A 25,514-nucleotide genomic window follows, 5' to 3' on the forward strand; every position below is an offset into this window, starting at 1 on the left:
GGAGTCCTCCTTGGTGTCCGCAGTAGCGACACCGCACACATGGTAGGTCTATAGGGACGCAGCTCCTCTGTCTTAGGTCCTGCTCCTGTGACCAGATACCGTGTGTGCATTTCCCTGTGGTCTGTGACACTAACAGGCTCAGCATTTTTGTATGTTTATGCTGCGGTGCCTCTGTGTGTGAACAGAGCACGCTCTGCGCACTTCGGGTGAAGTTGAAGCCGTGCGCATCATACCGCCATATTGCTCCTCTGTCATTACCTAGCAGCGGTGTAACACCTACTGCACGGTGGACCCCGAGTGGCGAATGCACTTTATTATTTATTTTTATTTAGTGCGTTCTACTGTTCCTAACATTATACTAGCACCAGGGTCTGGCTAGTGATGGCAGAACGGCATCAATTCTTACAGTATATTCGGCAGCTGGAGAGCCGGTTGGCTACTCTTGAGAGTGCTATCTCAGCTGCGAAATCCACTGAAGCTGCTGTACAGGCAATCACAGACGCGGTTTCACATATGTCCACGTCCTCCCACACGCTGAGTTACCCGCCTCCCGTTGCCCGATAAATTTTTTGGCGATGGCGCCTCCTGTAGGGGTTTCGTCAGCCAGTGCTCTATCCAGCTGGAGTTGCTGGCTGCGCGATTCCCTACGGAGCGGGCCAAGGTGGGTTTATTGTTTCCCTTCTGTCGGGCAGGGCGTTGGAGTGGGCTACGCCACTATGGGAGCATGGTGACCCAGAGGTTTGGACCGCTGCTCAGTTTTTGACAGCTATTAAGCAGGTCTTCCTCGATCCACAGGTCACGCACGACACCTCTCTTCAGCTACTTGCTTTGACTCAGGGATCCCTCTCGGTTAGTCAGTATGCCGTTCGTTTTCGGACACTGGCTTCCGAGCTGGAGTGGTCTGACAAAGCCCTCATCCCTGTGTTTTGGAGAGGTTTGGCGGAGCATGTGAAGGATGCTCTCTCTACTAGAGAGGTTCCTGCAAGTTTGGAAGAGTTGATTGCCATTTCCATCCGCATTGATCTCCGTTTTTCGGAGCGCGGCCTGAAGCGTGCTAAATCCAAATGGAAGGTTACCTCAGCTCCCAACTTTTTTGTGCCTCTGGAACCACCCGTGCCAGAGACTCCACTCCCAGAGCCCATGGAGGTGTCTCGTGCCGTTCTCGAGGCGCGTCCGGCACAAAACTCCATTTGCGGCTGTCACTGTCAACACGCTGTTTCTTAGGACAACAGTACCCCGCAATGGCCAAACTCTGTGCCACGGGGCAAGACCTTTGTCCCCCCTCGCCTTCGGCCGAAGGTTCTCGCGTGGGTACATGCGTCAAGGGCGGGTGGTCACTGTGGCTACATGCAGACCACAAAACTCCTGGCAGGGTCGTATTGGTGGCCGCACAGGGCTCGGGACATTAAAAAATATATTCAGGCAAGATCTTGATGAAGACTGTTATGTCGAAACGCGTCATCTGTGTCTGAAGTGTTTTTCTACATGCCCGGCAATCCTGTGCCATTCATGTTTTAACCTAATTGATTAAAGGTTATATTTTAGTCTGCGATCTACTCACTGTTTTTTTTTTTTTCTTCCCAGCTATAGCCTATAGGGGACCTTATAACGGAAACCATGATGCATATGTGACCAGTGGGGCAGATTTATTAAAACTGTATATAAAGGTTAAACTTTGATTCCAATAGCAACCAATCACTGCGCAGCTTTCATGCTACAAGAGCTGTATAAAAAAAAAATGAAAGCTGAACTCTTATTGGTTAACACGGGCAACAAAGAGCTTTTCTTTTAGGAAGTTTTGAAAAAGGAGGCCTTAATCTGCCTTATCACAGAATCAGTTCACTGGTCACGCTGCCGTTTCCTCCCGTGTACTACTACAGCAGGCTGGCAGCGCTAGAACACGTGATTGATTACAAGTCACCTGATGACTTCTGCAACAATCTGCCAACCACAACATGGCCGCCGCAAGTCGCGCTTTCACCTGATGACGTTCATTAAGCACTCATAGTGGGGTTTTTTACCTGCTGTTTTTCACAGAAGCGGATACAGCTTTTCCTCTAGTGATTCTAGAATTAATTTACCTCAAGCTAACGCAGAGCGTTCTTGGCGGCGCGGGTCGCACTTACGTGACGTCATCATTGTGAGTCACGGAGTGAATGGATCCTGGGACTCAGGGCTGCGGCGGATATGGTGGAAGGTTGAACAGATTGTGCAGAGGAAGTAGGAGCTAGACGGGGCCGGACAGCTACAGCTATATCCAGTGCAGTGCTGGTATAGACTGCGGGGGGCGCTGCTGCCACACGTGCGTTACTGAGTCCGAACCTCTGTGCAGCGCTGGAGACCTGAGCGCACCATGTGAGAGCGCCGCCCGCAGGAGGGCACACAGCAGTGACATGGCTGCCGGCTGCAGGGCAGGGGCTCTCCCGGGCTGGAAGCTTCACATCTCCCGGGAGCTGAGGAGGAGAGACCGGGAGCAGAGGCAGGCCTTCGAGGAGCTCATCCTGCAGTGTAAGTGCCGCAGCCCCTCACCACGTGTGTGTGTGTGTGTGTGTGTATATATATATATATATATATATATATATATATATATATCTGTGTGCTATGTATATAGTGTGTATAATGCAGTGTGTAATGTATATATATATCTATGTGCTATGTATATAATGTGTATTTACACATCTCAATATCGCCATTGCTCACAGAGAAGGAAAGTCGTGGAATAATACAAATCCCAGGATTGATAGACGTGTTGATGATCTGCAAATGATGAAAAAATGGGAACACAGTTTCCAAAACCTCTTGATTAATCCAGCATTAGGTAGAATGAACACCGTGTGTTGGAATCCCTGCACTTGGACCTCTTGGCAGCTGTCTGAGATCATGAGGGTGTGTGCACACGCTGTGGAACCGCAGCGGATTTGGCTGCTGCGGTGTACAGTACCTTTATAGCCTACGGAAATACAAAACTGCAGTGCAGACGGTGCGGATTTTTCTGCGCGGTTTTGCTGCGGATTCCGCTGCGGTTTGCCATCTCCATTGAGGAGATGAAAAACCACAGGGCAGAACCGCAGAGCAATCCGCAGGTAAAACCGCAGGTCTTTTGACCTGCAGACTTGCCTGCGGATTTTACAAAATCCGCGCGGCCAAATCCGCACCCCAATCCGCAGCGTGTGCACGTACCCTTACTCAACTCTAAGGAAGGTTCGGCCACGAATGCACTTGGGCAATTCATCAAGATCCGCTGCTGGCAGCTCGCATTGCAATTCAGTAATATTCAATATGTCCGGAGACGCAGCAGGCCATGTAAGCATATTTAGGCCACATGTGCAGTGCACAGTACAATGAGTAACATGCAGCTTTTGTTTCTGTGGGTTTCCTCCCACACTCCAATGACATACTGATAGGGAATATAGATTGTGAGCCCCAATGGGGACAGTGATGAACCTGCCCTGTGTGTAGCTGGCTATGCTCCGGAGCTCTCCGCATGACTGGTGTATGCGTCATGGAGTGGGAAGGAGTTAATGGGTCACCCCCTAGACTTGAATTTAAAAAGGTGGTCCTAACAAAAAAAACACACACCTGCTTATTTGTCAGACCCACGCCTCCCGTCTGTACTACTGCTGATGCCCCTAGCAGGGCTTCAAGTTGCTGTTTTTGACGTGGGACATCAGGTGACCACTGCAACTGTGTAGATAGGAAGTGGAACGCCTGGGTTCAGGTACCCCAGCAGATCATCGCCTGGTTTATTACCAGGGCTGTGGAGTCGGTAAGCCACAGTTACAACTCCGACTCCTGGATTTTATCAGGCTCCGACTCCGACTCCTTCATAAATGGCCAATTCATAACAACAAATTTACTGTTGTAAAATATTAAACATCGTGCTTATTCAGTTTCTCACCATCATATAAGTAATCAGACCACTTAGAGCAAAAACTACATTTATTAGAATACAATTAGAATATAGCAAATAACTTTTATAAACTTTTCTAAACTGTAAGTAAATATGCAATAAACACTTTTATGCAGTTAATAAGAAGAAATCTATAAATTTGTCCTCAGAAAAAGTATTGCCTCTGTCAGATCCTCCTTCATGGATGCCCTCAAATCTGATCTAATTATTTTGAGAGCAGAGAACAACCTCTCTACACTAACTTGTGTTGGTGGCAAAGCAGTAACCACTCGGGCAACATCTCTGACAATGTCAGGATACAGAGGAATCGCTTGTTGCACTGTTATTTTTGATGAACGGTCAAATTTCTCAATTTCTTTTAGTGCACATGAAAAATTCTGTTGAAATGTACTGGCTGTGTTCCTTGATGGGGATGACTCTTCTTCTATACGGGAACGCTTTGCACGGTCCTTGTGATCCAAATATTTTTCGAAATTAAATTCTTCATCAGTTGATGATGAGGGTGAAGATGTGGCAGGACGACCAAATTCTTCTTGTTCCTCCTGACTGTTCTGCAACCCTTTCATCCTTACTGCTATTTCAAACAGAGCTTCTTTTCCTTTACTTACCTGTTGATCATCTAGAAGAATCCGATGCATTGGGTCTACATAAACAGCTGCCAAAAGAATGTTATTTTGTAATAGTAGCTCCTCTCTCCGTTTCATTGATGTAGTAATGCCACTTGCAATTAACTCTCCTCTTTGGGACAGGCGAAACATCAGATTATTCCACTTCTTTAAGAAAATACCTGGAGTTAAGTCCTCTGCTTGTAATTTTTTAGTCACTGTAAATGGGTGCTCTAGCAATTTTTCCAGCTCAGTCACCTGATTCCACTGACTTTCATTTAGCGTCAGTTGAGGGTTAGCCATGTCTACAAGAAAGGTTTTCAGTTCAACCAAGCGCTGAATCATTAAGTAAGTACTGCCCATCGTGTGGCTTGATCAATAATTGCCCCTTTTCCAGCACGTCTCTTCAAAATTGAGTCAACTTTAGGGGTTCTGGCAACAGTAGTCAATTTTCTCACCTTGCCAATCGGTGCAGCAGCATGTCCTTCTTGCAGACTGTCTCTTATAGCCAGCTGTAGCGTATGCACAACACAGCGCATGTGATGAATGAAAGAACATATTGACACAGTTTCAACAAGATCATCTAAACTATCATGTTGCTGTTCATCTGAAGCAACTTCAGTTTGCTCCTCAGTTACAATACTGTGTTCCTCTACTTCAAACATTTCTGTGTCTGTGGACCCAGAATGTTCTTCTAGCTGCTGGTCACCATCATTACTCTCATTCATTAGCTTAATAGTACTTATCATATTTGAAGCATTGTCAGTTACGACAGAAAGAACTTGCTCTTTTTTAAGTTCATAGTCTTGCAGAACCTTTTCCACCAAGACCTGGAGAAACTCACTGGTGTGATGAGCTTTGGTGTCTTTTACTGCCAATGTCTTGGTAACTATTTCATTTTTGTCACAAACAAATCGGACATTGATGGCAAAATAGTTCACTCTGTGACGTGTGCAGGCATCCATTTTAAGAAACAGAAAGCGTCCCTTGAGAGTTTTTTTAAGTTCTTCCTTTTGTTTAAAAGCTTCTTCGATTACTAATTTTCTAATACTCTCTCCAGAGAAACACCAAGCTTGCGGGCCATTTCCCCATTCAGACACATAAAAGCTGGTCGTGAAAATAATGAAATAGGCACACACTATCCTTTACAACAAGCTCTATGATCTGTTTTTTAAATGTATCTACTGTCATTGTCACAGTAACTTTGTCACTGACAAAATATCTTGCAACTGATGGCTGCAAAGTTCTCTGCTCCTTTGTTTGGCTGGAAGAGCTGGGCACTGGTTCATTGGTGTGGATGCAGTCTTTCTCATCCACTGCTTTCAGTACTTCTGGATGAAAGCGCTGTAAATGTCTCTTTAGATTAGAAGCTCTGGTAGGAGCATTTTTATCTTTGCCTGAATATGCACTCATCTTGGCTTCACAGCATTTGTTTTCGTCTGGATCATTTGTCATACACTGACAGACATAATGTTTTCTATCTTGAGTGATGGTGAAATGTTCAAATACAGCTGATTTAATGTGATGCTTCTTTGACATTCTCAGGTTTTTAATTCTGCATTCACAATCCAAATGACAATTGTTTTTCCTAAAAACAATTGTACAAAATTATTGCCAGGTCGTACAACTGATATAGTGGTCAGTAATACTGTTATTATTCCTCATGTACTCACAGTTAACTGATGCAAAGTTTGCTGAAAGGATAATACTTCTTACAGTCTTCCTCTTCTGAGTAGCAGGCAGCTGTGAGATGCTTGGAAGACGCACACCTAGTATGATCTAGTCTAGAGGAGGAGCTTTACTACTAAGAATTTGCAACACATTTTCACTTTCAGTTTCATACATTGTAAGTAGGGGGGTTGGGGCAGCATGAGGTTAACCAAGTATAAGATTAGATAAGGGCAGTGGAGAACAGTGACACACAAGATGTAAGAAATGTCTCTATCTCCAGCAGAACTGCTTATCACTGTTGTTCATAGTTTGATAGAACATATATATTTGAGTAACATTTATAAAATTCATATGAAAGTTCAATTATGAAATATTAATACATTTTTTTTAAAGCTGGAGTCGGTACATTTCTACCGACTCCGACCAAAACTAACTCCGACTCCACAGCCCTGTTTATTACACTGCCCCTACTGCCTTGTCTTCTTCTTTTCATGGTGCTATGTCATCCCCTGGAAACTCGTACACACATCTGTTCATATACTTAAAGGGAATCTGTCACCCTTTTTTTGGACTATCAGCTGCCGGCATTGACATCAGGGGCTTATCTACAGCATTCTGTAATGCTGTAGATAAGCCCCCAATGTAACCTGAAAGATAAGAAAAACACGTTATTAGATTATACTCACCGGAGGGGGGGGGGGTCTGGTCTGATGGGTGTCGCGGTCCGGTCCAGCACCTCCCGTCTTCATACGAAGCCGTGCTCTTCTCCCGTCTTGTAATGGCTCCGGCGCAGGTGCACTACTCTGCCCTGTTGAGGGCAGAGCAGAGTCCTGCAGTGCGCAGGTGCCGGGAGATGTCTGGCGCCTGCGCACTGCAGTATTCTGCTCTGCCCTCAACAGGACAGAGCAGTGCGCCTGCGCCGGAGTCATTACAGGAAGGGAAGAAGAGGACGGCTTCGCTTCGTATGAAGATGGGAGGCGCTGGACCAGACCACCCCCTCCGGTGAGTATAATCTAATAACGTGTTTTTCTTACCTTTCAGGTTACATCACTGGCTTATCTACAGCATTACAGAATGCTGTAGATAAGCCCCTGATGTCAATGCCGGCAGCTGATAGTCCAAAAAAAGGGTGACCGATTCCCTTTAAAGTAGAAGGAAATGCAATATATTAGGGCAGGCCACCTTGCTCCATTATCCAGTCCTGATGCCGACACTGATTCTGACCTCTCAGCTGTGAACTGTGATGCTCTATCTTCTGACACCCTGCTGTCACCCAAACACCTTTTAGTTTTCAGCTTAGAAGATGGATCCTGAGAGAGAAATCTGAGGATTGTAGACTCTGCTGTCAGTTGAGATCACTGTCAAGCTAGGTTCACATGCAGAGTTTTTGCTGCAGTGTTTTTTTTTTTTTGTTTTGTTTTTTTGTAGAAAAAACACGGCGTTCAAGCTCCAGGTTTTGCTGCATTTTGGTGTGGTTACATGTGATTTCAACAAAAAAAATGTCTATTAGCACTCACTGAGTGAGATGCTCATCCATGTTTACCAAGAAACCCACTTGGAAATATCACAGCAACCAACGAAATGTAGACGGCGTCCAATCTAGGGTGTTAAGTTTAAAAAAAAAAAAAAAAAAATTCCCCCATAAATAGCACAGTGTTTCAAGCCACACCAGGTTTTTTTTTTTTTTTTTCCCAAGCATACACAATAAAAAAACATGGTGAACTTACCGTGTACAGTGTGGTTTACAAGCAAGCACCTAGCCCACATACATGGAAATATAACATTTATAAATATTATCCATCAGAGTACAGTCATACACATTAATTAAGATCAGTACCGTACAACAGTGTACAACAGTGAAAACAACTCTTTATACATAATATAAAAACAAGGGTTGTGTAGTTATTATAAAATGGACCGACTTCTAAAATATATAATTGGGTACAGTACTAAAATGCAGTATGTAAATGTTCTCTTAATTTGGGAAAGTTATGAAATGTCCGATAAACATCTGTTCCTGATCTAAAGATCTCGGCTGTTAGTAGAGATGAATCTGTGCTGCACTTTATGTACATGCTCAGTAGTGACCAGTGCTGTGGAGTCATAGATGAGATGAATCTGTGCTGCACTATATGTACATGCTCAGTAGTGACCAGTGTTGTGGGGTCATAGATGAGATGAATCTGTGCTGCACTTTATGTACATGCTCAGTAGTGACCAGTGCTGTGGAGTCATAGATGAGATGAATCTGTGCTGCACTATATGTACATGCTCAGTAGTGACCAGTGTTGTGGGGTCATAGATGAGATGAATCTGTGCTGCACTTTATGTACATGCTCAGTAGTGACCAGTGCTGTGGAGTCATAGATGAGATGAATCTGTGCTGCACTTTATGTACATGCTCAGTAGTGACCAGTGTTGTGGGGTCATAGATGAGATGAATCTGTGCTGCACTTTATGTACATGCTCAGTAGTGACCAGTGCTGTGGGGTCATAGATGAGATGAATCTTTGCTGCACTTTATGTACATGCTCAGTAGTGACCAGTGCTGTGGAGTCGTAGTGGAGATGAATCTGTGCTGCACTTTATGTACATGCTCAGTAGTGACCAGTGCTGTGGGGTCATAGATGAGATGAATCTGTGCTGCACTTTATGTACATGCTCAGTAGTGACCAGTGCTGTGGAGTCGTAGATGAGATGAATCTGTGTTGCACTTTATGTACATGCTCAGTAGTGACCAGTGCTGTGGAGTCGTAGATGAGATGAATCTGTGCTGCACTTTATGTACTTGTGTAGGTAAGGTAGGAGTGAGGGCAACCGACCGGGGGGTGGTCCATTACTTGCCACAGACAGACTTGAGACAGAGCCAGGATAGTGTTCAACAGGTCTTTATTGATCGTCCTTCCACGACCCACAGCACCTCACAGCAACAGCATGTTAATTTCCGCAGCCTTACACGGCAGCTACTCAACAATCCCTATAGCCGCACACAGCAGCTGCTTGTCAATCTTCATAGCCGCACACAGCAGCTGCTCGACAATCCCCTCAGCCACACACAGTAGCTACTTGACAAACTCCACAGCCGCACCCAGCAGCTGCTCGTCGCTCTCCACAGCAGCTGCTCGTCGCTCTCCACAGCAGCTGCTCGTCGCTCTCCACAGCAGCTGCTCGTCGCTCTCCACAGCAGCTGCTCGTCGCTCTCCACAGCAGCTGCTCGTCGCTCTCCACAGCAGCTGCTCGTCGCTCTCCACAGCAGCTGCTCGTCGCTCTCCACAGCAGCTGCTCGTCGCTCTCCACAGCCGCACACAGCAGCCGCTTGACTTCGCACACAGGCTTCTTAGCCAATGGCTATTGTTCAGTCCTAACCTCACAGCTCTCCATTGCCCTCTATTGGTCAAAATCCAATACCACAGCCCTCCTTCCTATCTTCAGCTGTTTCCCCTCTTTTACTACAACAGTCTACCTTCTATACACTACACCTCCGCCCTTCTTCTACAGACAGTTCCGTTCGTCAGTCCACCTTCCCTACACTCTTCCTTTATCCATTGTCGTCCTCGACCATCTGGTCTCCCTGTTTTCCGTTCTGAAACTTTCCCACCTTCTTTTGTCGGACCGGTTGTTGAGCCAGGCCCACGATACACAGGGGCTGAACCAAACCGGGAGCAATCATGCTCCGAGTAGCTCACGGCTTACTCGCCAGCGCGTACGCCACCATGACAGTTCCTTCAGGTTGGGTTAGGTCCATCCGGACTATTCTACGGATGTGTACCTCCCACTGCTCTCCCCTTCTGTCACCCTCTTAACGTCATGACCTACCAGGGCATCGTCAACGTCCTCCTAACCTTCTGGGGTGTACGTCTGGTACTCGGGGTCTGACTTAGGGACTGTTGTCTGCTCTGATTCCATCTGTCTCTTCTATCACGTCAATTTCAGTCATGGTCGGCATTTTCCTCTTTACTCGCAGTACCCGGGACCTGTTGAACGTTTTTTTTTTTTTGTTTTTTTTTAGATAACACTTCAACATTTCAAACTTGGCTATATATACTAAACACATTTTTTTTTTTTTTTTTTTTAAAGGCATAACATTTTTCCTTTTAATCAAAACATAAATATTATGAACATTGGTGTTCCCCCTTCCTTTGAAGAGAGTACTCCCCTGTATGCATCCCCGCTACACCAAGAGTGAGCACTTATTACCCAATTGAGGACTTCAAACTGTCCCTAAGTCACGCAACGGCGCACAACAGTCCCGGCAGTCCATTTAGAAAGATACTCCGGGCCACCTCCTGGCGGCCGATGTTTCGCCAATTAGCAGGGAACTCCACAGCCGTGAAGTCCCCGGGATGCTTGAAATGTTCTGGGCCTCAAGTGTCCCTGATGCCCGAGACCCAGGAGTCCTTGTCTCTTTTTATGGAGGCTCATACCCCTCAGGGTAGGTGATGACGGCTACCGCATAGCAGCCGCAGGGGCAGTATTCATTGTAATAGGAGACTGGGTCTCCCTCTCGTAGAGCCCGTCCATGTCTGACGGGGGTCACACTGAGGTAGTCTTTGTGGCCGGTGGCGAGGTCCCGGATAAATCCATAGCCTTTTGCGGTGTTAGTATATACAAGCCGCCCATATGATTGAGGGATAGTCATGGCTGCCTCTTCCTTCTCGTGTAACAGTGCCCACACCTCCCGCTCTTTGGCCTCTTTCTGCTCAATAATCTCCGCATCCCAGGTGGAGGGTCCGGTGTAGGCCGCAGAGTCCAGTGGGCGGGCCGCAGTCGGGGTTAAGAATGGGGCAGAGGCGGCCGCGGACATTGGGGAGCAGGCCGCAACCAGAGTCACGGACGGGACAGAGGCGGCCACCGGCATTGGCGGGTAGGCCGCGGAGCAGGCCGCAGCAGGGATGAAGGCGGCCGCGGGCTCCGGCAAGAAGGCCGCAGCAGGAGCCGAAATGGCGGCAGGCCCCGATGAACAGGTCGCCACCGTGGAGCGCGGCAGGGGAGGCCACAAGTCGGTTCCGTGCCGGAAACACGGAACAAGTTGCCGCTGAGCGGGGCGGCTCAGGATCGCTGACAGGAGCCGCAAAGTCATCCAGGGCTGGGGTCGCTGAAGAACGGAAGGTCAGGCGGGGAGGCCGGGGGGCCGTTGTCAGGGCCCTGGGGCCTGTCTTGTACACGGGGCATGGGGGCGGGGTCTGCCTGCGGTGCCGCCGGCTGAGCCGGAGTAACGCTCGCCTTCCACGGCTCCTGACAGTCCATCCCGCAGCTCCTCCAGCAGCCGATGTTCTTCACCCCGCCGTCCGGCAGGGCCAGCCTCCAGGGCCGATGACTCCGCATGGACGGTCGGCAACAGCTCCTCTAGCAGCTGTTCCTGGTAGTCCAAGGTGGCTGCAAACTCCTGTGCTTCTTTTTGGCGCCAAATGGCTCAGCCATTTTTAACAAGGCCTTTTTCGCTCCAGATCCACCTGAAGAAATCCAGCAATTCACAGTCCAGTTTGTAATCCACAGGAAAAGATCTTCAACCCGTTCAGCTTGGGTCCTTTGAATATTCAAGGCAGGTTTACCGCTGAAGATGTTGTATTTGCGGTGAAGATCCTGCCGACTACGCCAAATGTAGGTAAGGTAGGAGTGAGGGTAACCGACCAGGGGGTGGTCCGTTACTTGCCACAGACAGACTTGAGACAAAGACAGGATCGTGTTCAACAGGTCTTCTTTACTGATTGTCCTTCCACGACCCACAGCACCTCACAGCAACGGCACGTTAATCTCCACAGCCGCACACAGCAGCTGCTCGTCACTCTCCACAGCAGCTGCTCGTCACTCTCCACAGCAGCTGCTCGTCACTCTCCACAGCAGCTGCTCGTCACTCTCCACAGCCGCTGCTCGTCACTCTCCACAGCCGCACACAGTAGCTGCTTGACTTCACACACAGGCCCGGGTACCTCCACTTTCTTTAGTTGACAAATGGAAGTCCCTCGCGGCTCTGTCACTGTGGCTGCCCTAGGCCTATCACCACAGCGTTTCACCAGTCCGAGTCCGTTCGGTTTAGTGATACCCCAGGCTGTCTCTGTCTGCGGCCTCTCTTTGCTCTCCATCTGTGGCCTCTGCTGTCTCTGTCTGTGGCTAATCCTGTCAGGGCCACCCCCCGTAACTGGCACAACTGTCACTCCTCTCAGGAACTTCCTTTCTCTTCAGCCGTGCTTCTTGTTTCCTGTGCTCCCATCGCTGACTGACTTTTCCAGAACCTTCTCTCACTCTTTTATGCACTTCTGTTCTGGTAACCCCGCCCACCATGACTCAACAGTTTTCTTAGCCAATGGCTGTTGTTCAGTCCTAACCTCACAGCTCTCCATTGCCCTCTAATGGTCAAAATCCAATACCACAGCCCTCCTTCCTATCTTCAGCTGTTTCCCCTCTTTTACTACAACAGTCTACCTTCTATACACTACACCTCCGCCCTTCTTCTACAGACAGGTCCATACGTCAGTCCACCTTCCCTACACATGCTCAATAGTGACCAGTGCTGTGGGGTCATAGATGAGATGAATCTGTGCTGCACTTTATGTACAGGCTCAGTAGTGACCAGTGCTGTGGGGTCATAGCTGAGATGAATCTGTGCTGCACTTTATGCACATGCTCAGTAGTGACCAGTGCTGTGGAGTCAGAGCTGAGATGAATCTGTGCTGCACTTTATGTACATGCTCAGTAGTGACCAGTGCTGTGGGGTCGTAGATGAGATGAATCTGTGCTGCACTTTATGTACAGGCTCAGTAGTGACCAGTGCTGTGGGGTCATAGCTGAGATGAATCTGTGCTGCACTTTATGCACATGCTCAGTAGTGACCAGTGCTGTGGAGTCAGAGCTGAGATGAATCTGTGCTGCACTTTATGTACATGCTCAGTAGTGACCAGTGCTGTGGAGTCGTAGATGAGATGACTCTGTGCTGCACTTTATGTACATGCTCAGTAGTGACCAGTGCTGTGGAGTCATAGCTGAGATGAATCTGTGCTGCACTTTATGCACATGCTCAGTAGTGACCAGTGCTGTGGAGTCATAGATGAGATGAATCTGTGTTGCACTTTATGTACATGCTCAGTAGTGACCAGTGCTGTGGGGTCATAGATGAGATGACTCTGTGCTGCACTTTATGTACATGCTCAGTAGTGACCAGTGCTGTGGAGTCATAGCTGAGATGAATCTGTGCTGCACTTTATGTACATGCTCAGTAGTGACCAGTGCTGTGGAGTCATAGATGAGATGAATCTGTGCTGCACTTTATGTACATGCTCAGCAGTGACTGATGCTGTGGAGTGGGAGATATGGCCTATTGATTCCACAGCCCTGCTTGTTTTTACATAAACTCAAAGACCAGTAAAGACATACCAGGGCAGCATGGCGAACAGACATGGACAAAATTTACCTTTAAAATTTGAGGAAAATCCCACAATGGTCACTGACATAACTTAAAACTGACTAAAGTAATTTTCAGTTTAAATTTACTGAATATCAACTAATGGAAATCAAACATGGCTTCTGAATTGTGGTTCCACAGAACAATTAAAAAAAAAAAAAATAATAATTACAATACTAATACAACTTTAGTCGATGGATGGATAGATGAGGCTGCAGATGACAAACCATGCATAAAGGCTTTCCCCTTTTGCCCTACGTGATCCTGCCAAACAGCGGAGGTTGGCACCCTAAAATAGAAAAATCTTAATAATCTTTATTTTTATAATCTTTATTTTAATTTTTTTTTAATAATCTTTATTTTTTTTATATAGCGCTAACATATTTCGCAGCTCTTTACAGTTTGCACACATTATCACTGTCCCTGATAGGGAGCTTAGATTGTGAGCCCCATCAGTATGTCTTTGGAATGTGGGAGGAAACCGGAGAACCAGGAGAAAACCCACGCAAACATGGGGAGAACATACAGACTCCTTGCAGATGTTGTCTTCGGTGGGATTCGAACCCTTTACTCCAGTGCTGCAAGGCTGCAGTGCTAACCACTGAGCCACCGTGCTGCCCTAAGTTCCCAAATTATTATGAAAACATTTACAGCACATCCTGCATTGTACAACTGAACCCAATTTACTATATATTTTAGGAGTTTGAGTCAGTCCATTTTATACCAACTCCACCAAAGTGGACACCGATTTGGACTCCACAGCCCTGCATCTAAGTACGTTTTCTGTGACTGCTTTTTATTATGAGCGGACCCTCTGCCCCATTTATCAGATAAAGAAGTTGTCAGGAACTGCTCTGGGTACTATAGAACAACCTCTGTTTTATTAGCACAGATATGGTTTCATTTCTGGTTTATACAGGCGGTGCATCATTTCCTATAGAGAAGTGGTTTTTTTTTGTTTTTTTTTAAATTCCACGAACCCGTTGTATGATGCCAGAAGAGCGGCTGGAGGCAGGGGGAAGTTTCATACAATGAGGATTTTCTCCTGAAGAAGTTTGCCCTTTTTTTGGGGGCGCTGCTTGTTTAAAAATGGCCATCTGAAAAGTATTTGGTTTTAATTTTGGTATTTGGTTTGTGGTTTTAGTTCCTTCCAAATTCTGTAACAGGTGGAGTAGGATGATGGAGCGGAATTATGTATGTGAGCTGAATCTTTAAGGTCTTGATTTATTAATGGGGGTTTTCCCACCGTCAAAGTACATTTTAATCAATAGAATTGGATGTTAGAAATTGTTATATTCCTGTGCTGAGATAATCTTATTCATGTGCCCCTGCTGTGTACTGTGTAATGGCTGTCTTATCACAAGAGCTGTGTCTTACCATGGCTGTGTCTGACCATGCAGTGCTACTCCAGGTCATGATTGCCACATACCACAACCCCTGGCTATAGGAAGCGACAGTCACTTATGATAAGTGAGTATACAGACTTAAAAAGTAAGCTCTTGTGATAAGACAGCCATTACACAGTACACAGCAGGGGCACATTTATAAGATTATCTCAGCACAGGAACATTTTATTTAACACATCCAATTGTGGAACTTATTATTATTCCAAGATCTATTGATTAAAATGCACTTTGTTCATGGGGAAACCGTTTTAAGTTGTTCTGGCATTAAAATGTTTGAGTGTTCATGCCAGTTTTGGCCCTCTGTGCCAAAGTGGGCGGTAGTGAGGTTGGACTTGGATAGGGTCTACAACCTATAAACAAAGAGAAGAATTATATTTAAATCTTTATAAAGACTAGTGATTATTATTATGCATTTATATAGCTCCATTTATTCCATGGCGCTTTACATGTGAAAAGGGGAAATATAGACGAGTATAATAAACATGTGTAAGACAAGGGACACACAAGTACATAAGAAAAAGGGACCCTGCTCGCGAGGGCTCACAGTCTACAGGGATGGGTGAGGATACAGTAGGAGAGCGTAGAGCAGGTCGTGCGGTGGTTCAGTAGACCAAGGATCATTGCAGGCTGTAGGCTTGTCGGAACAGGTGGGTCTTCAGGTTCTTCTTGAAGGTTTCCGTTGATGGTGAGAGTCTGATGTGTTGCGGCAGGGAGTTCCAGAGTATGGGGGAAGCACGGGAGAAGTCTTGTATGCGGTTGTGGGAAGAAGAGATAAGGGGGGAGTGGAGAAGGAGATCTTGAGATGATCGAAGGTTGCGTGCGGGTAGGTACCTAGAGACCGTGTCACACATGTATGGAGGAGACAGGTTGTGGATGGCTTTGTATGTCATGTTAGGGTTTTGAATTGGAGCCTCTGGGCAATAGGAAGCCAGTGAAGGGTCTGTCATAGGGGGGAGGCTGGGGAATAGCGGGGAGACAGGTGGATTAGTCGGGCAGCAGAGTGTAGGATGGACTGGAGCGGAGCCAGAGTGCTAGAGGGGAGGCCAGAGAGTAGGAGGTTGCAGTAGTCGAGGCGGGAGATAAGAGCATGCACTAGTGTTTTTGTAGTTTCGTGGTTGAGGAATGAGCGGATCCGGGAATTATTTTTGAGTTTGAGGTGGCAGGAGGAGGATATGTGGTTTGAAAGTGCAGAGTCGAGGATCACCCCAAGACACCGAGCGTGCGGGACTGGGGAAAGAAAGCAGCCATTGACATTGATGGATAGGTCTGGTGGAGGGGTAGAGTGAGATGGGGGAAAGATGAATTCTGTTTTGTCCATGTTCAGTTTGAGAAAGCGAGCAGAGAAGAAGGCTGAGATAGCAGACAGACATTGTGGGATTTCAGTCAGTAAGGAGGCGAGGTTGGGTCCAGATAGGTAGATCTGCGTGTCATCGGCATAGATGTGATACTGCAAGCCGTAGGATCCTATGAGCTGTCCCAAGCCAAAGGTGTAGCTGGAGAATAGTAGGGGTCCTAAAACAGAGCCTCCTTGAGGAACACCAACAGACAGGGGGCGAGGTGAGGAGGTGGTGTGTGAGAGGGAGACAATAAATGTTTGGTCTGTTAGGTATGATGATATCCAGGATAGGGCCAAGTCTGTGATGCCAAGAGATGAGAGTCTGTAGCAGGAGGGAATGGTCTACGGTGTCGAAGGCAGAGGACAGGTCCAAGAGAAGGAGGACAGAGTAGTGTTGCTTGCTCTTGGCGGTTAGTAAGTAGTTAGTGACTTTAGTTAGGGCAGTTTCAGTTGAGTGATGCGGTCGGAAGCCAGATTGTAACCGGTCAAAGGGAACAGGAGGAGAGGTGGGAGGACTGTTCAAGATATACATGCTGTTCCAGTAGTTTTGAGGCGTAAGGGAGAAGAGATATCTGGCGATAGTTAGACACAGAGGATGGGTCAAGGGAGGGCTTTTTGAGGATGGGTGTGATTGAGGCATGTTTGAAGGATGAGGGAAAGACACCATTTGTAAGTGAAAGGTTGAAGAGGTGTGTTAGGCTGGTTTCACATTTGCGCTTTTGTGCGCAGCGCATCGTGCGCACCCGTGCGCCTGCGCACCTATGTTTAACATGACGTGCGCATGGTCTTGCGCACACTTGCGTTTTCGTGCGCATGCGTTTTTTTGTCTTTCGCGCCAGGCGCGCCAGACGCAACTTGTTGCATTTTTTGGTGCGCCCTGTCTCGGCAAAAAACCGCATGCGCACGGAATGCGCAAAAACAACACATTGAAGTCTATGGGAACGCATGCGTGCGCATGGTCTTGCGCACGGTTGCGTTTTTTTGCGCATGCGTTTTTGAGTTAAACACGTCTAGAGTGTTCTCTAGACAATGGAAAAAATGACACACCTAAAAACGCATGTGCTTAAAAAAACGCAAACGCATGCAAAAACGCATGTAAAACGCAAGCAACGCTGCGTTTTTTTACGTATCAGCGTGTGCATGACGTTAAAAAAATGCGCGTTTGTTTTGCGTTTTTCTTTGCGTTTTTTATGCGCCTGATGCGCTGCGCAAAAAAACGCTAATGTGAAACTAGCCTTAGAGATGGGATGAAGACTGTGGCCAAGTTAGGGATGAGGTGAGAGTGGGTCGAGGGCACAAGTGGTGAGTAGTGATGAGCGAGTATACTCGTAACTGGTTTCCCTGAGCATGCTCAGGTGTCCTCTGAGTATTTTGGCCTGCTCTGAGATTTAGTTTTCGTCGCTTCAGCTGCTTGATTTGCGACTGCTAGACAGCCTGAGTTCATGTGGTGATTGCCTGTTTGTTAGGAAATCCTCTGATGTATTCAGGCTGTCTAGCAGCCGCAAATCATGCAGCTGCAGCGCCGAAAACTAAATCTCCAAGCACGCCAAAATACTCAGCCCACCCAAGTAATGAGTATACTCGCCCCTCACTAAGGCTAGTTTCACACTAGCGTTTTTGAGCGCAGCGACGGCCTGCACACGGCCGCCGCTAAGCCCCGCCTCCGCCGGTAGCTCCGCCTACCGGCGCATGACGCTGCATGCGCCCTGCGTCCCCTATCTTTATCACTGGGGGCGCAGGCCGTGCGCAGTATGCGTTTGGCAGCGCATGCGTCCTTTTGACGGTGCGCCGACCTGCGCCAAACGCAACCTGCTGCAGTTTGGTTGCGCCGGCGCACCGTCAAAAAGGCGCATGCGCCGCCAAACGCATACTGCGCACGGCCTGCGCCCCCAGTGATAAAGATAGGGGGCGCATGCAGCGTCATGCGCCGGTAGGCGGAGCTACCGGCGGGGGCGGGGCTTAGCGGCGGCCGTGCGCAGGCCGTCGCTGCGCTCAAAAACGCTAGTGTGAAACTAGTCTAAATAAGACCTATACACACACAAGGTTAAAAAAGTGAATTTTTTGAAGGGTGGATAGAAATACATAATTTACTGCATTCACGGGGTGCACGAGAAGTCTATAATAATTAAAAGATTCTATATGTTCACATAATTAACCAATTGATCTTATTGAATGATTTACAGGATTATATATGACAAATGTAAAAAATCTATTTGAGAAAAAGCAGCTATCACAAGGTGCTTTCAGTGCATATAGAGCAAATAGATATGTTTGCTGCAAATAAATTAAGTATAGGTAAAAAGTCTTATAGTAAGGATAGTTAGCAGCATATCATATGTATTGGCAGCATAACAGTAAGCAATAATGGAGATAACAGCCCAAAACAATTCCATAAAGAAAGAGGTGTCACAAGGTGCTAACAGTGCATAAAGTGCAAGAAAATATCAGCTGTAATTACCGTATCACATGGTCATAAGTATTCAGAACCTTTGCTCAGACACTCATATTTAAGTCACATGCTGTCCATTTCCTTGTGATCCTCCATGAGATGCTTCTACTCCTTTGTTGGAGTCCATCACACACCTGTCTATATAAGACCTCACAGCTCACAGTGCATGTCAGGCCAAATGAGAATCATGCGGTCAAAGGAACTGGCCAAGGAGCTCAGAGACAGAATTGTGGCAAGGCACAGCTCTGGCCAGAACAAGATTTCAGGAGAGGCGCACTGAGGGGCTTTCTGGTGTTACTATGTGCCTCTTAATGAATTGGGTGCATCATGCACCACCACAACCCTTTATTAAGACTCATTGTGTATACACACAGGTCAGATGCATAGTGTGAAATGTGCAATAAATCAACAGAAAAACACTGTTAGGTGTGGGATTCCTTGCAGCAGTAATGTCCTGTGTGGCTGTTCCCTACATGGTGACAGCTTGTCTGTCTGAGTGCCTTTGAGCAAGGCTTCATAAAGGGCTCATGTATAATAATTAGTAATATAACTGTAGGTTTATCACCTTCCTCACTATGAAAGCAATATACATTAATTATAAATAGAGGTGAGCAAAAAGATATGTGCTACCCAGCTCCATCATCCAGCCCTCCTTGGCAGCTGGACCAAGATAACCTTCTCTTCTGTGGCCCGGCATCTCCTGGGCTTATGTGACTCCATGGCATGCATTGTGCCATAACATTGTGGGGTCTAAAAATCGCTAGAGGTGCACAGGATGCTGGATCAAGGATGGAGGCTGCAAAAGTGACTTCCATGGCCCAGCTGCCACGGACTGCATATTCAGACCTCTTGCCAATTGAAGTTACCACCTTTCTAGTGCTCAGCCCAGGTTCTGCAGTACACCATGGACACAGTGGTAGTATTGACATGTACAGTATGCCGAGCCACTGATTGGCTGTGGTGGTTACTGAAAATTACCTCTGATTTTTAATGTTACCTGTTTTTCTCACTTGTAAAACCCCAGACAACTTTCTAGAAAGCCTGGTTCATTATGTTAATTGTCCATGATATTGATGATTTAATTGAATGGGAGCTAAGCTGCAGTTCTATGAAATGGCTACTAACCACGTAGGGAGCCATGTTCTATGTACACTGCTTACACCCAGCTGAAACTGATCGCTGCCAGGTGTCAGACCACCACTGATCTGATGTTGATGACCCATTCTTGTTAAATTACAGTCTGTGTATGTAAAGTGTGTAGACCTCCTGCTTCTTGAGAGTTGCATGCATAGATTGGTGTAGACGGGGCGTTTGTAGAGCACTTAGTCCATTTACATTGCATCATTGCTGTCATCAAGTGTTCTTAGGAGCGCTTATTTTCCGATGTTACTGTAGTCCGACTAACGAGCAAAACCGCTCAATTGTCAGGAGAAATTGAGTTTGCGACGGATCTGCGCTGCCGAGCACAATGGTAGCCTATGTGCACTGCATGATCTAATACTGCTCTGCTTAAAGAGGTTCTCCAGGGAAAATAAGTTTTTACACATCCACTGGCTAGGTGATAACTATGATGGGTGTGGGTCCGACTGCTTGCAGTTGCAATGATTCACAAAACACCTTTATCTCTGTAATCACCATTAGTGCTCGCTCACATGGCCGTAGAATCTCTCATGCTAGAGAATTGGGTGGATTAGCTAATGACACTCGGAGTTTGGTCCAATTCTATACATTGAGAGAATCGTATCACAGGTGTGAAGAAGACTGAACGCATTTTCTCCATTGTCTGTATCCACGGATGTCAGACTGCACCGACATCGATGTCGGTCGCCGCTGTCTGCGGAGAAGATCACACATTAGCTTTATCATGCGACAAGCAAAAATAATTCCATTTCATATGTAAAAATCTTATTTCCAGAGCGACGTGTCAGATATGAGTTATACTGATGTCCCGCTGTGGATGCTATTGACGTCTCCTGGCAGGGAGGTCAAGGGCACCAATCTGCCATTTCTGCTGTCATGATCCCTGAGGCAGAGAAGAGTCCTCTTCTGATAATTGCTTTTGTTTTCTCTCTACAGATAACAGGTTGCTTGAAAAGTCTGACCTTCAATCTGTGTTGGCAGAAAAGCTGCAGGCAGAGAAGTACGAGCAGAGCCGCCATGACATCAGGTACAAACAAGGACAAGTGCCTCTAATAATGCACCCAGGACACTGGTGTTGGTGGTCATCACAGTAATGTTACTAGACACGTCTGCTCGGTCCAGTTGACCTTTCTCTTTTTAATTGGTTGTCACAAATTGAAGATTTTTTTTTTTTTAAATCTTTTGTCATCACTCACTAAGTAACCTCTTTATAGTAGTTAATCTGCTGCCATGTGATGACATGAAATGCAGTGGCCATGGCTATACACATAACTTCCCTGTTTTTTGCCATAATGAAAAGTATTGGATTGGGGTATTCTCTCTAGCACCATGAAGATGTAGGGGCTGCAGATCTGCTCACTTTACAGGTTTTTCTTGTAAAGCGTCCATGATGACCGATCCACTGTGCAGGAAACTGCAGCCGTCCCTTATACCTACTGCTGAGGATGACTCTTCTATGAAATGGAAAACTTGAGGGGGGATGTGGCACCGCGACCTCTTTGTTATTGCAGTTGTAGGGTCTTTTACCTTACATAAAATGTACACAACTTCTTGCCTGTATTTCAGCCCAGGCCCAGATGGGATGCGACATGAGGCTATAATACATGACATGGCTCAGATGAGGATAAAGCACCAGGAGGAGCTGACTGATCTTCATAAAAAGCGAGGAGAGGTAATTAATATGTTGAGCCATAGACATTAAACAGAGAAACATTGGGCGTGTTTGACCCCTGATCCAATGCCCCAGGACCCCAATTCAGGAATCTTTGCATCCAGTGTTGAGACTTCTAGGGAACATCAACTTCTAAACAACTATCTCATGGGTAGATAAGTTGTGATTGTGGGACAAGCCTTTTAAAGGAAACCTATCAGGTCCTGAAAGCGCCTCAAACTGCCACCAATGCACATTACAGAGTCGCAGCCCCACTTATTAGGCTGTGTGCCAAAACTGTTGCTCTAAGCAACATTATGTTAGCTAGGACTAGCCCGGTGGGATGTGCCTTTCCCGAGACTAGTCCTGCATGAGATATTGTAATCATTCCCTCCTGTGTGTGATTGATCTCCTCCCCACTAGCTAACCGAGCGGGATCTGGCATCTCTATGCCTCCCTGGGCATGCGCAGGCCACTGATAAGCAAGGAATACTCATTGAAAGAAAGTGATGCCATGTCCCGACTCGGTCAGGTAATGAGGCTGTCGTTGCAGTATCTCATGCAGGACTAGTCTCTGTGAATTGACGTCTTGCTACACTTGTCCTAGCTAATCTATCACTGTCGCTCACTAGATGCAAAAGTTATTTTGGCACACATTCTGATACAACTCTTGGACCCCAAGGATATTTTTGGGATGCAAGAATAAAGTGCATTGGCCGCAGTTTGGGATACATGACAAAATACCTTTTAATCTATTTATTTAGAATAATGGCTAGCAACTGGTAAATGTTGTGCATGTTGTAAAATACGAAGGGTATTATTACTTTGTCGCCTTATTGGGGGACACAGAACCGTGGGTGTTATGCTGCTGTCCACTAGGAGGCGACACTATGCATAATCTGAAAAAGATTAACTTTGGCTCCTCCTCTGCAGTATACACCCCTGGACGGCGTCAGCCTTCTCCAGTTTTTGCTTAGTGTCGCAGGAGGCACACCTAAGATTTTTTTTTTTTTTTTTTACTCCGTTTTTTTCCTGGATTTTTTTCCAAAGGACTACAGATGAAGTAAAGAGGGTCTCCAGCGAGACTCCTGGCATGGCTCCCTCCTCGGTCCCCCATTAGGGGTACCCAGTTGAGGTCGAGGTGGCTATTCCCCAAGTCGCTCCCTCACCAGTCCCTCGGGTACTGGTTCGAGGTTGAGACCCCCCTCCTTCCTCAGTTCCGTTCGGCTCTGGGTCGAGGCGACGATGAAGCCCCCTGACGGTGACAGCAGCACCCTCCCTAATCCCCCTCTGGCGGTATTAGGTTGAGACTCCGCAGGTAGGGCCTGTACCAGGGACCCCGTCTACCTGTGGGCTCCTTTTGGGACCGGGGGAGGTGCAGAGAGGCTCGGCACTTATCAGAGACCGGGCTCCCTGCGCCCCGATCTCTGCAGCAATGGCGCCCCAAGGGACCCTCCACAGGGCCCCAGTCGCACTCATGGCCCCACCGCCAGCCCTCCTTTCATTCTGGGGGGGTCTGGTTTAAATCGGCCCCCCCCCCCCCCCCCCGGACGACCGCGCTATCCTGGAGCCCTGCTGGGCAGGAGACCTCAAATTTAGGCCGCGGCTTCGGCCTAGCCGAAGTCGCCGCCCCATTCCCGCCCCCCCGGATGACGAAAATGACACTGTTGTGTCATAGAAGGGGCAGATCGAGGCAGGAAGGGCGCGCTTTTACATGGCCCAGCGCGCCCTTTTCCAGCTCTCCGCCCCCTTCCCTCTCCACCTCAGAATCCGGTGGCCATCTTGCTGCACTTGGAGGAAAGCAGCACATCAGTCTCCGGGGGGCACAGGACGTGGGACTTATCAGCGCTGGACCTAAGGGGGAGAACCGGTGGGGTAAGATCACAGCTGGGTCCTTGGTACTCAGCTGTGAATTCCTATAACCTATAGCGCTCTCCTACTCCTTTCCTCTGCGTAGATACCCCTGTAGGGCCTCCACTAATCAGCCTAGGTACTATGTCGGGCTCAAGGAAAAGAACCAGGCAAGACTGTTTGTTTTTATGCAGTCTGCACAGCCTGCAAGGCCACTCTCCCCAGCGGCAGCACGTACCCGCACTGCCGGGACTGTACCCAAAAAACAGGATCAGAACCCCAAGAAGTCCCTACCAACGCTTCTGCGACCACTACTGCGCCGGAATGGGCGACTCAGATGTCGCAGTCTATGACACAGTCTATAGATAACCTGACCTCCACATTACTGCAGGCTCTGCAGGGTCATGTCTCGGCTATGACCGTTACCCAGCAAAGGGACGTCCGGTCTCATGATCAGGGCGCTTCCGACAGTTCGAGGCGTAAGCGGACCCACAGGTCGCGTTCATCTGCGTCCTCACATAGCAATAGGTCTTCCCCCTCCAGGGAGAGACACAGTGGCCTCAGGTCACCGAGGCCGTCCCCTGATAGAGAAGGACAATGCGGATCTCCACAACGATCCCAGACCATGGGAAACCTCCGCTCTAGTTCGCCCGCTAGGGAGCTCCTTAGCGATGCGCAAGACTCAGAGGGCATATGTGACTCCAATTCAGGTAACGAAACAGAGAACGCTTTGCTCCCTTGTCCCCCTAGCAATACTGCGATAGTTGAGGATATCGTCTCTTCCATCCTTCGGGTGCTGGACATTTCAGATCCAACCCCGGAACCACCAGAACACAAGATTTCCTTTGAAAGTGTTCAGAAACCATCGAAGGTCTTCCGTAATCACCCGGAATTTCAAAAAATCCTTTCTAAGCATTTTTCGCAGCCTGAGAAAAAATTTGCCAATCGCAAGTATTTGGAAGCAAAATACCCCTTTCCACAGAAAGACACCAAGGATTGAACAGATTCACCTGAAGTGGACCCTCCAGTCTCTAGACTAGCAGCACAAACGTTTCTCTCGCTGCTGGACAGTTCAACCCTCAAGGACACTGCAGACAGACAAGTAGAACGCATGGCTCGTTCAATCTTTGAAGCGGCAGGTGCCTCTCTGGCTCCCGCATTTGCTTCAGTTTGGGCAGCCAAGGCCATCATGGCTTGGGCTGATCTATTGCAAAAGGGCCTTCAAGCTTCAAATCCTCAACTGTCGGACCAGGCGGTGCAAATTGCAGTAGTGGCAGATTACATGGTCCATGCAGCGTTGGACTCTGCAAGAGGGATAGCGGGAATAGCATCAAACGCCATCACAATCCGGCGTATTCTCTGGCTAAGAGAATGGAAAGCGGATGCGGCCTCAAAAAAGTCCCTAACAAATCTCCCGTTCTTCAGTGGCCGACTTTTCGGTGAAAAGCTGGATACAATGATATCCAATGCTACCGGGGGCAAAAGTATTTCCCTCCCTCAACTAAGACCAAAACGCACGTTTAAAAGGCGTAATCAATCTCGTTTCCGATCCTTTCGGAATTCTTCAGGCTGGTCCGTCTCACGCCCAGCACAAAGCCGTAATCGTTCCTCCCGCAGGGACAACACACGTGCGGCACAGAGGCCGGACAGGAACTGGCAATCAAAGGCAAGCCAGGCAAAACCTAAAGGAGGAAAACCTCAGACTTTTCCCTCATCCTGACTCATGCCCTCTGGAAGACACCCCACTTGTAGGCGGACGACTGCTACTCTTTCAGCAGGTCTGGCTGCCTATTACAGAAGACAAGTGGGTCAAGGAAATAGTGTCTTCAGGATACAAAATCGAGTTTACTACCAGTCCACCGCACAGGTTTTTTCCCTCTGTCCCTCCAAAATCCCCACTCAAAGCTCAGGCCTTCCGTCAAGCGGTTTCTTCCCTCCTGCGAGCAGGAGTCATAGTGCCAGTCCCAGCAGAAGAGCGCTTCCAAGGGTTCTAATCCAACCTGTTCATGGTGCCCAAGAAGGGAGGCAGCGTCCGACCCATACTAGACCTCAAGCAACTCAACAAGTACGTTCGAGTTCGTCACTTCCGCATGGAA

General features: G+C 47.6%; 1 protein-coding gene across 3 annotated transcripts in view; it reads left to right on the top strand.

The window, feature by feature from the left end:
• Positions 1–1,930: 1,930 nt before the first annotated feature.
• Positions 1,931–25,514, top strand: part of ATG16L1 (autophagy related 16 like 1) — a 93,289-nt gene continuing 69,705 nt past the window's right edge. The window contains exons 1-3 of one of the 3 annotated variants that reach the window (XM_073581252.1): positions 1,931–2,508; positions 20,853–20,943; positions 21,483–21,588. In XM_073581252.1, coding sequence (XP_073437353.1) covers positions 2,394–2,508; positions 20,853–20,943; positions 21,483–21,588 — 312 coding nt within the window. In that variant the 5' untranslated portion in view covers positions 1,931–2,393. The remainder of the gene's footprint in view (positions 2,509–20,852; positions 20,944–21,482; positions 21,589–25,514) is intronic. The other 2 variants (XM_073581253.1, XM_073581254.1) reach the window with 2 other exon arrangements.

This window comes from Dendrobates tinctorius, unplaced genomic scaffold (genome assembly GCF_039654945.1).
Source record: "Dendrobates tinctorius isolate UK_male_01 unplaced genomic scaffold, ASM3965494v1 ptg000069l, whole genome shotgun sequence".
NCBI lineage: Eukaryota > Metazoa > Chordata > Amphibia > Anura > Dendrobatidae > Dendrobates > Dendrobates tinctorius.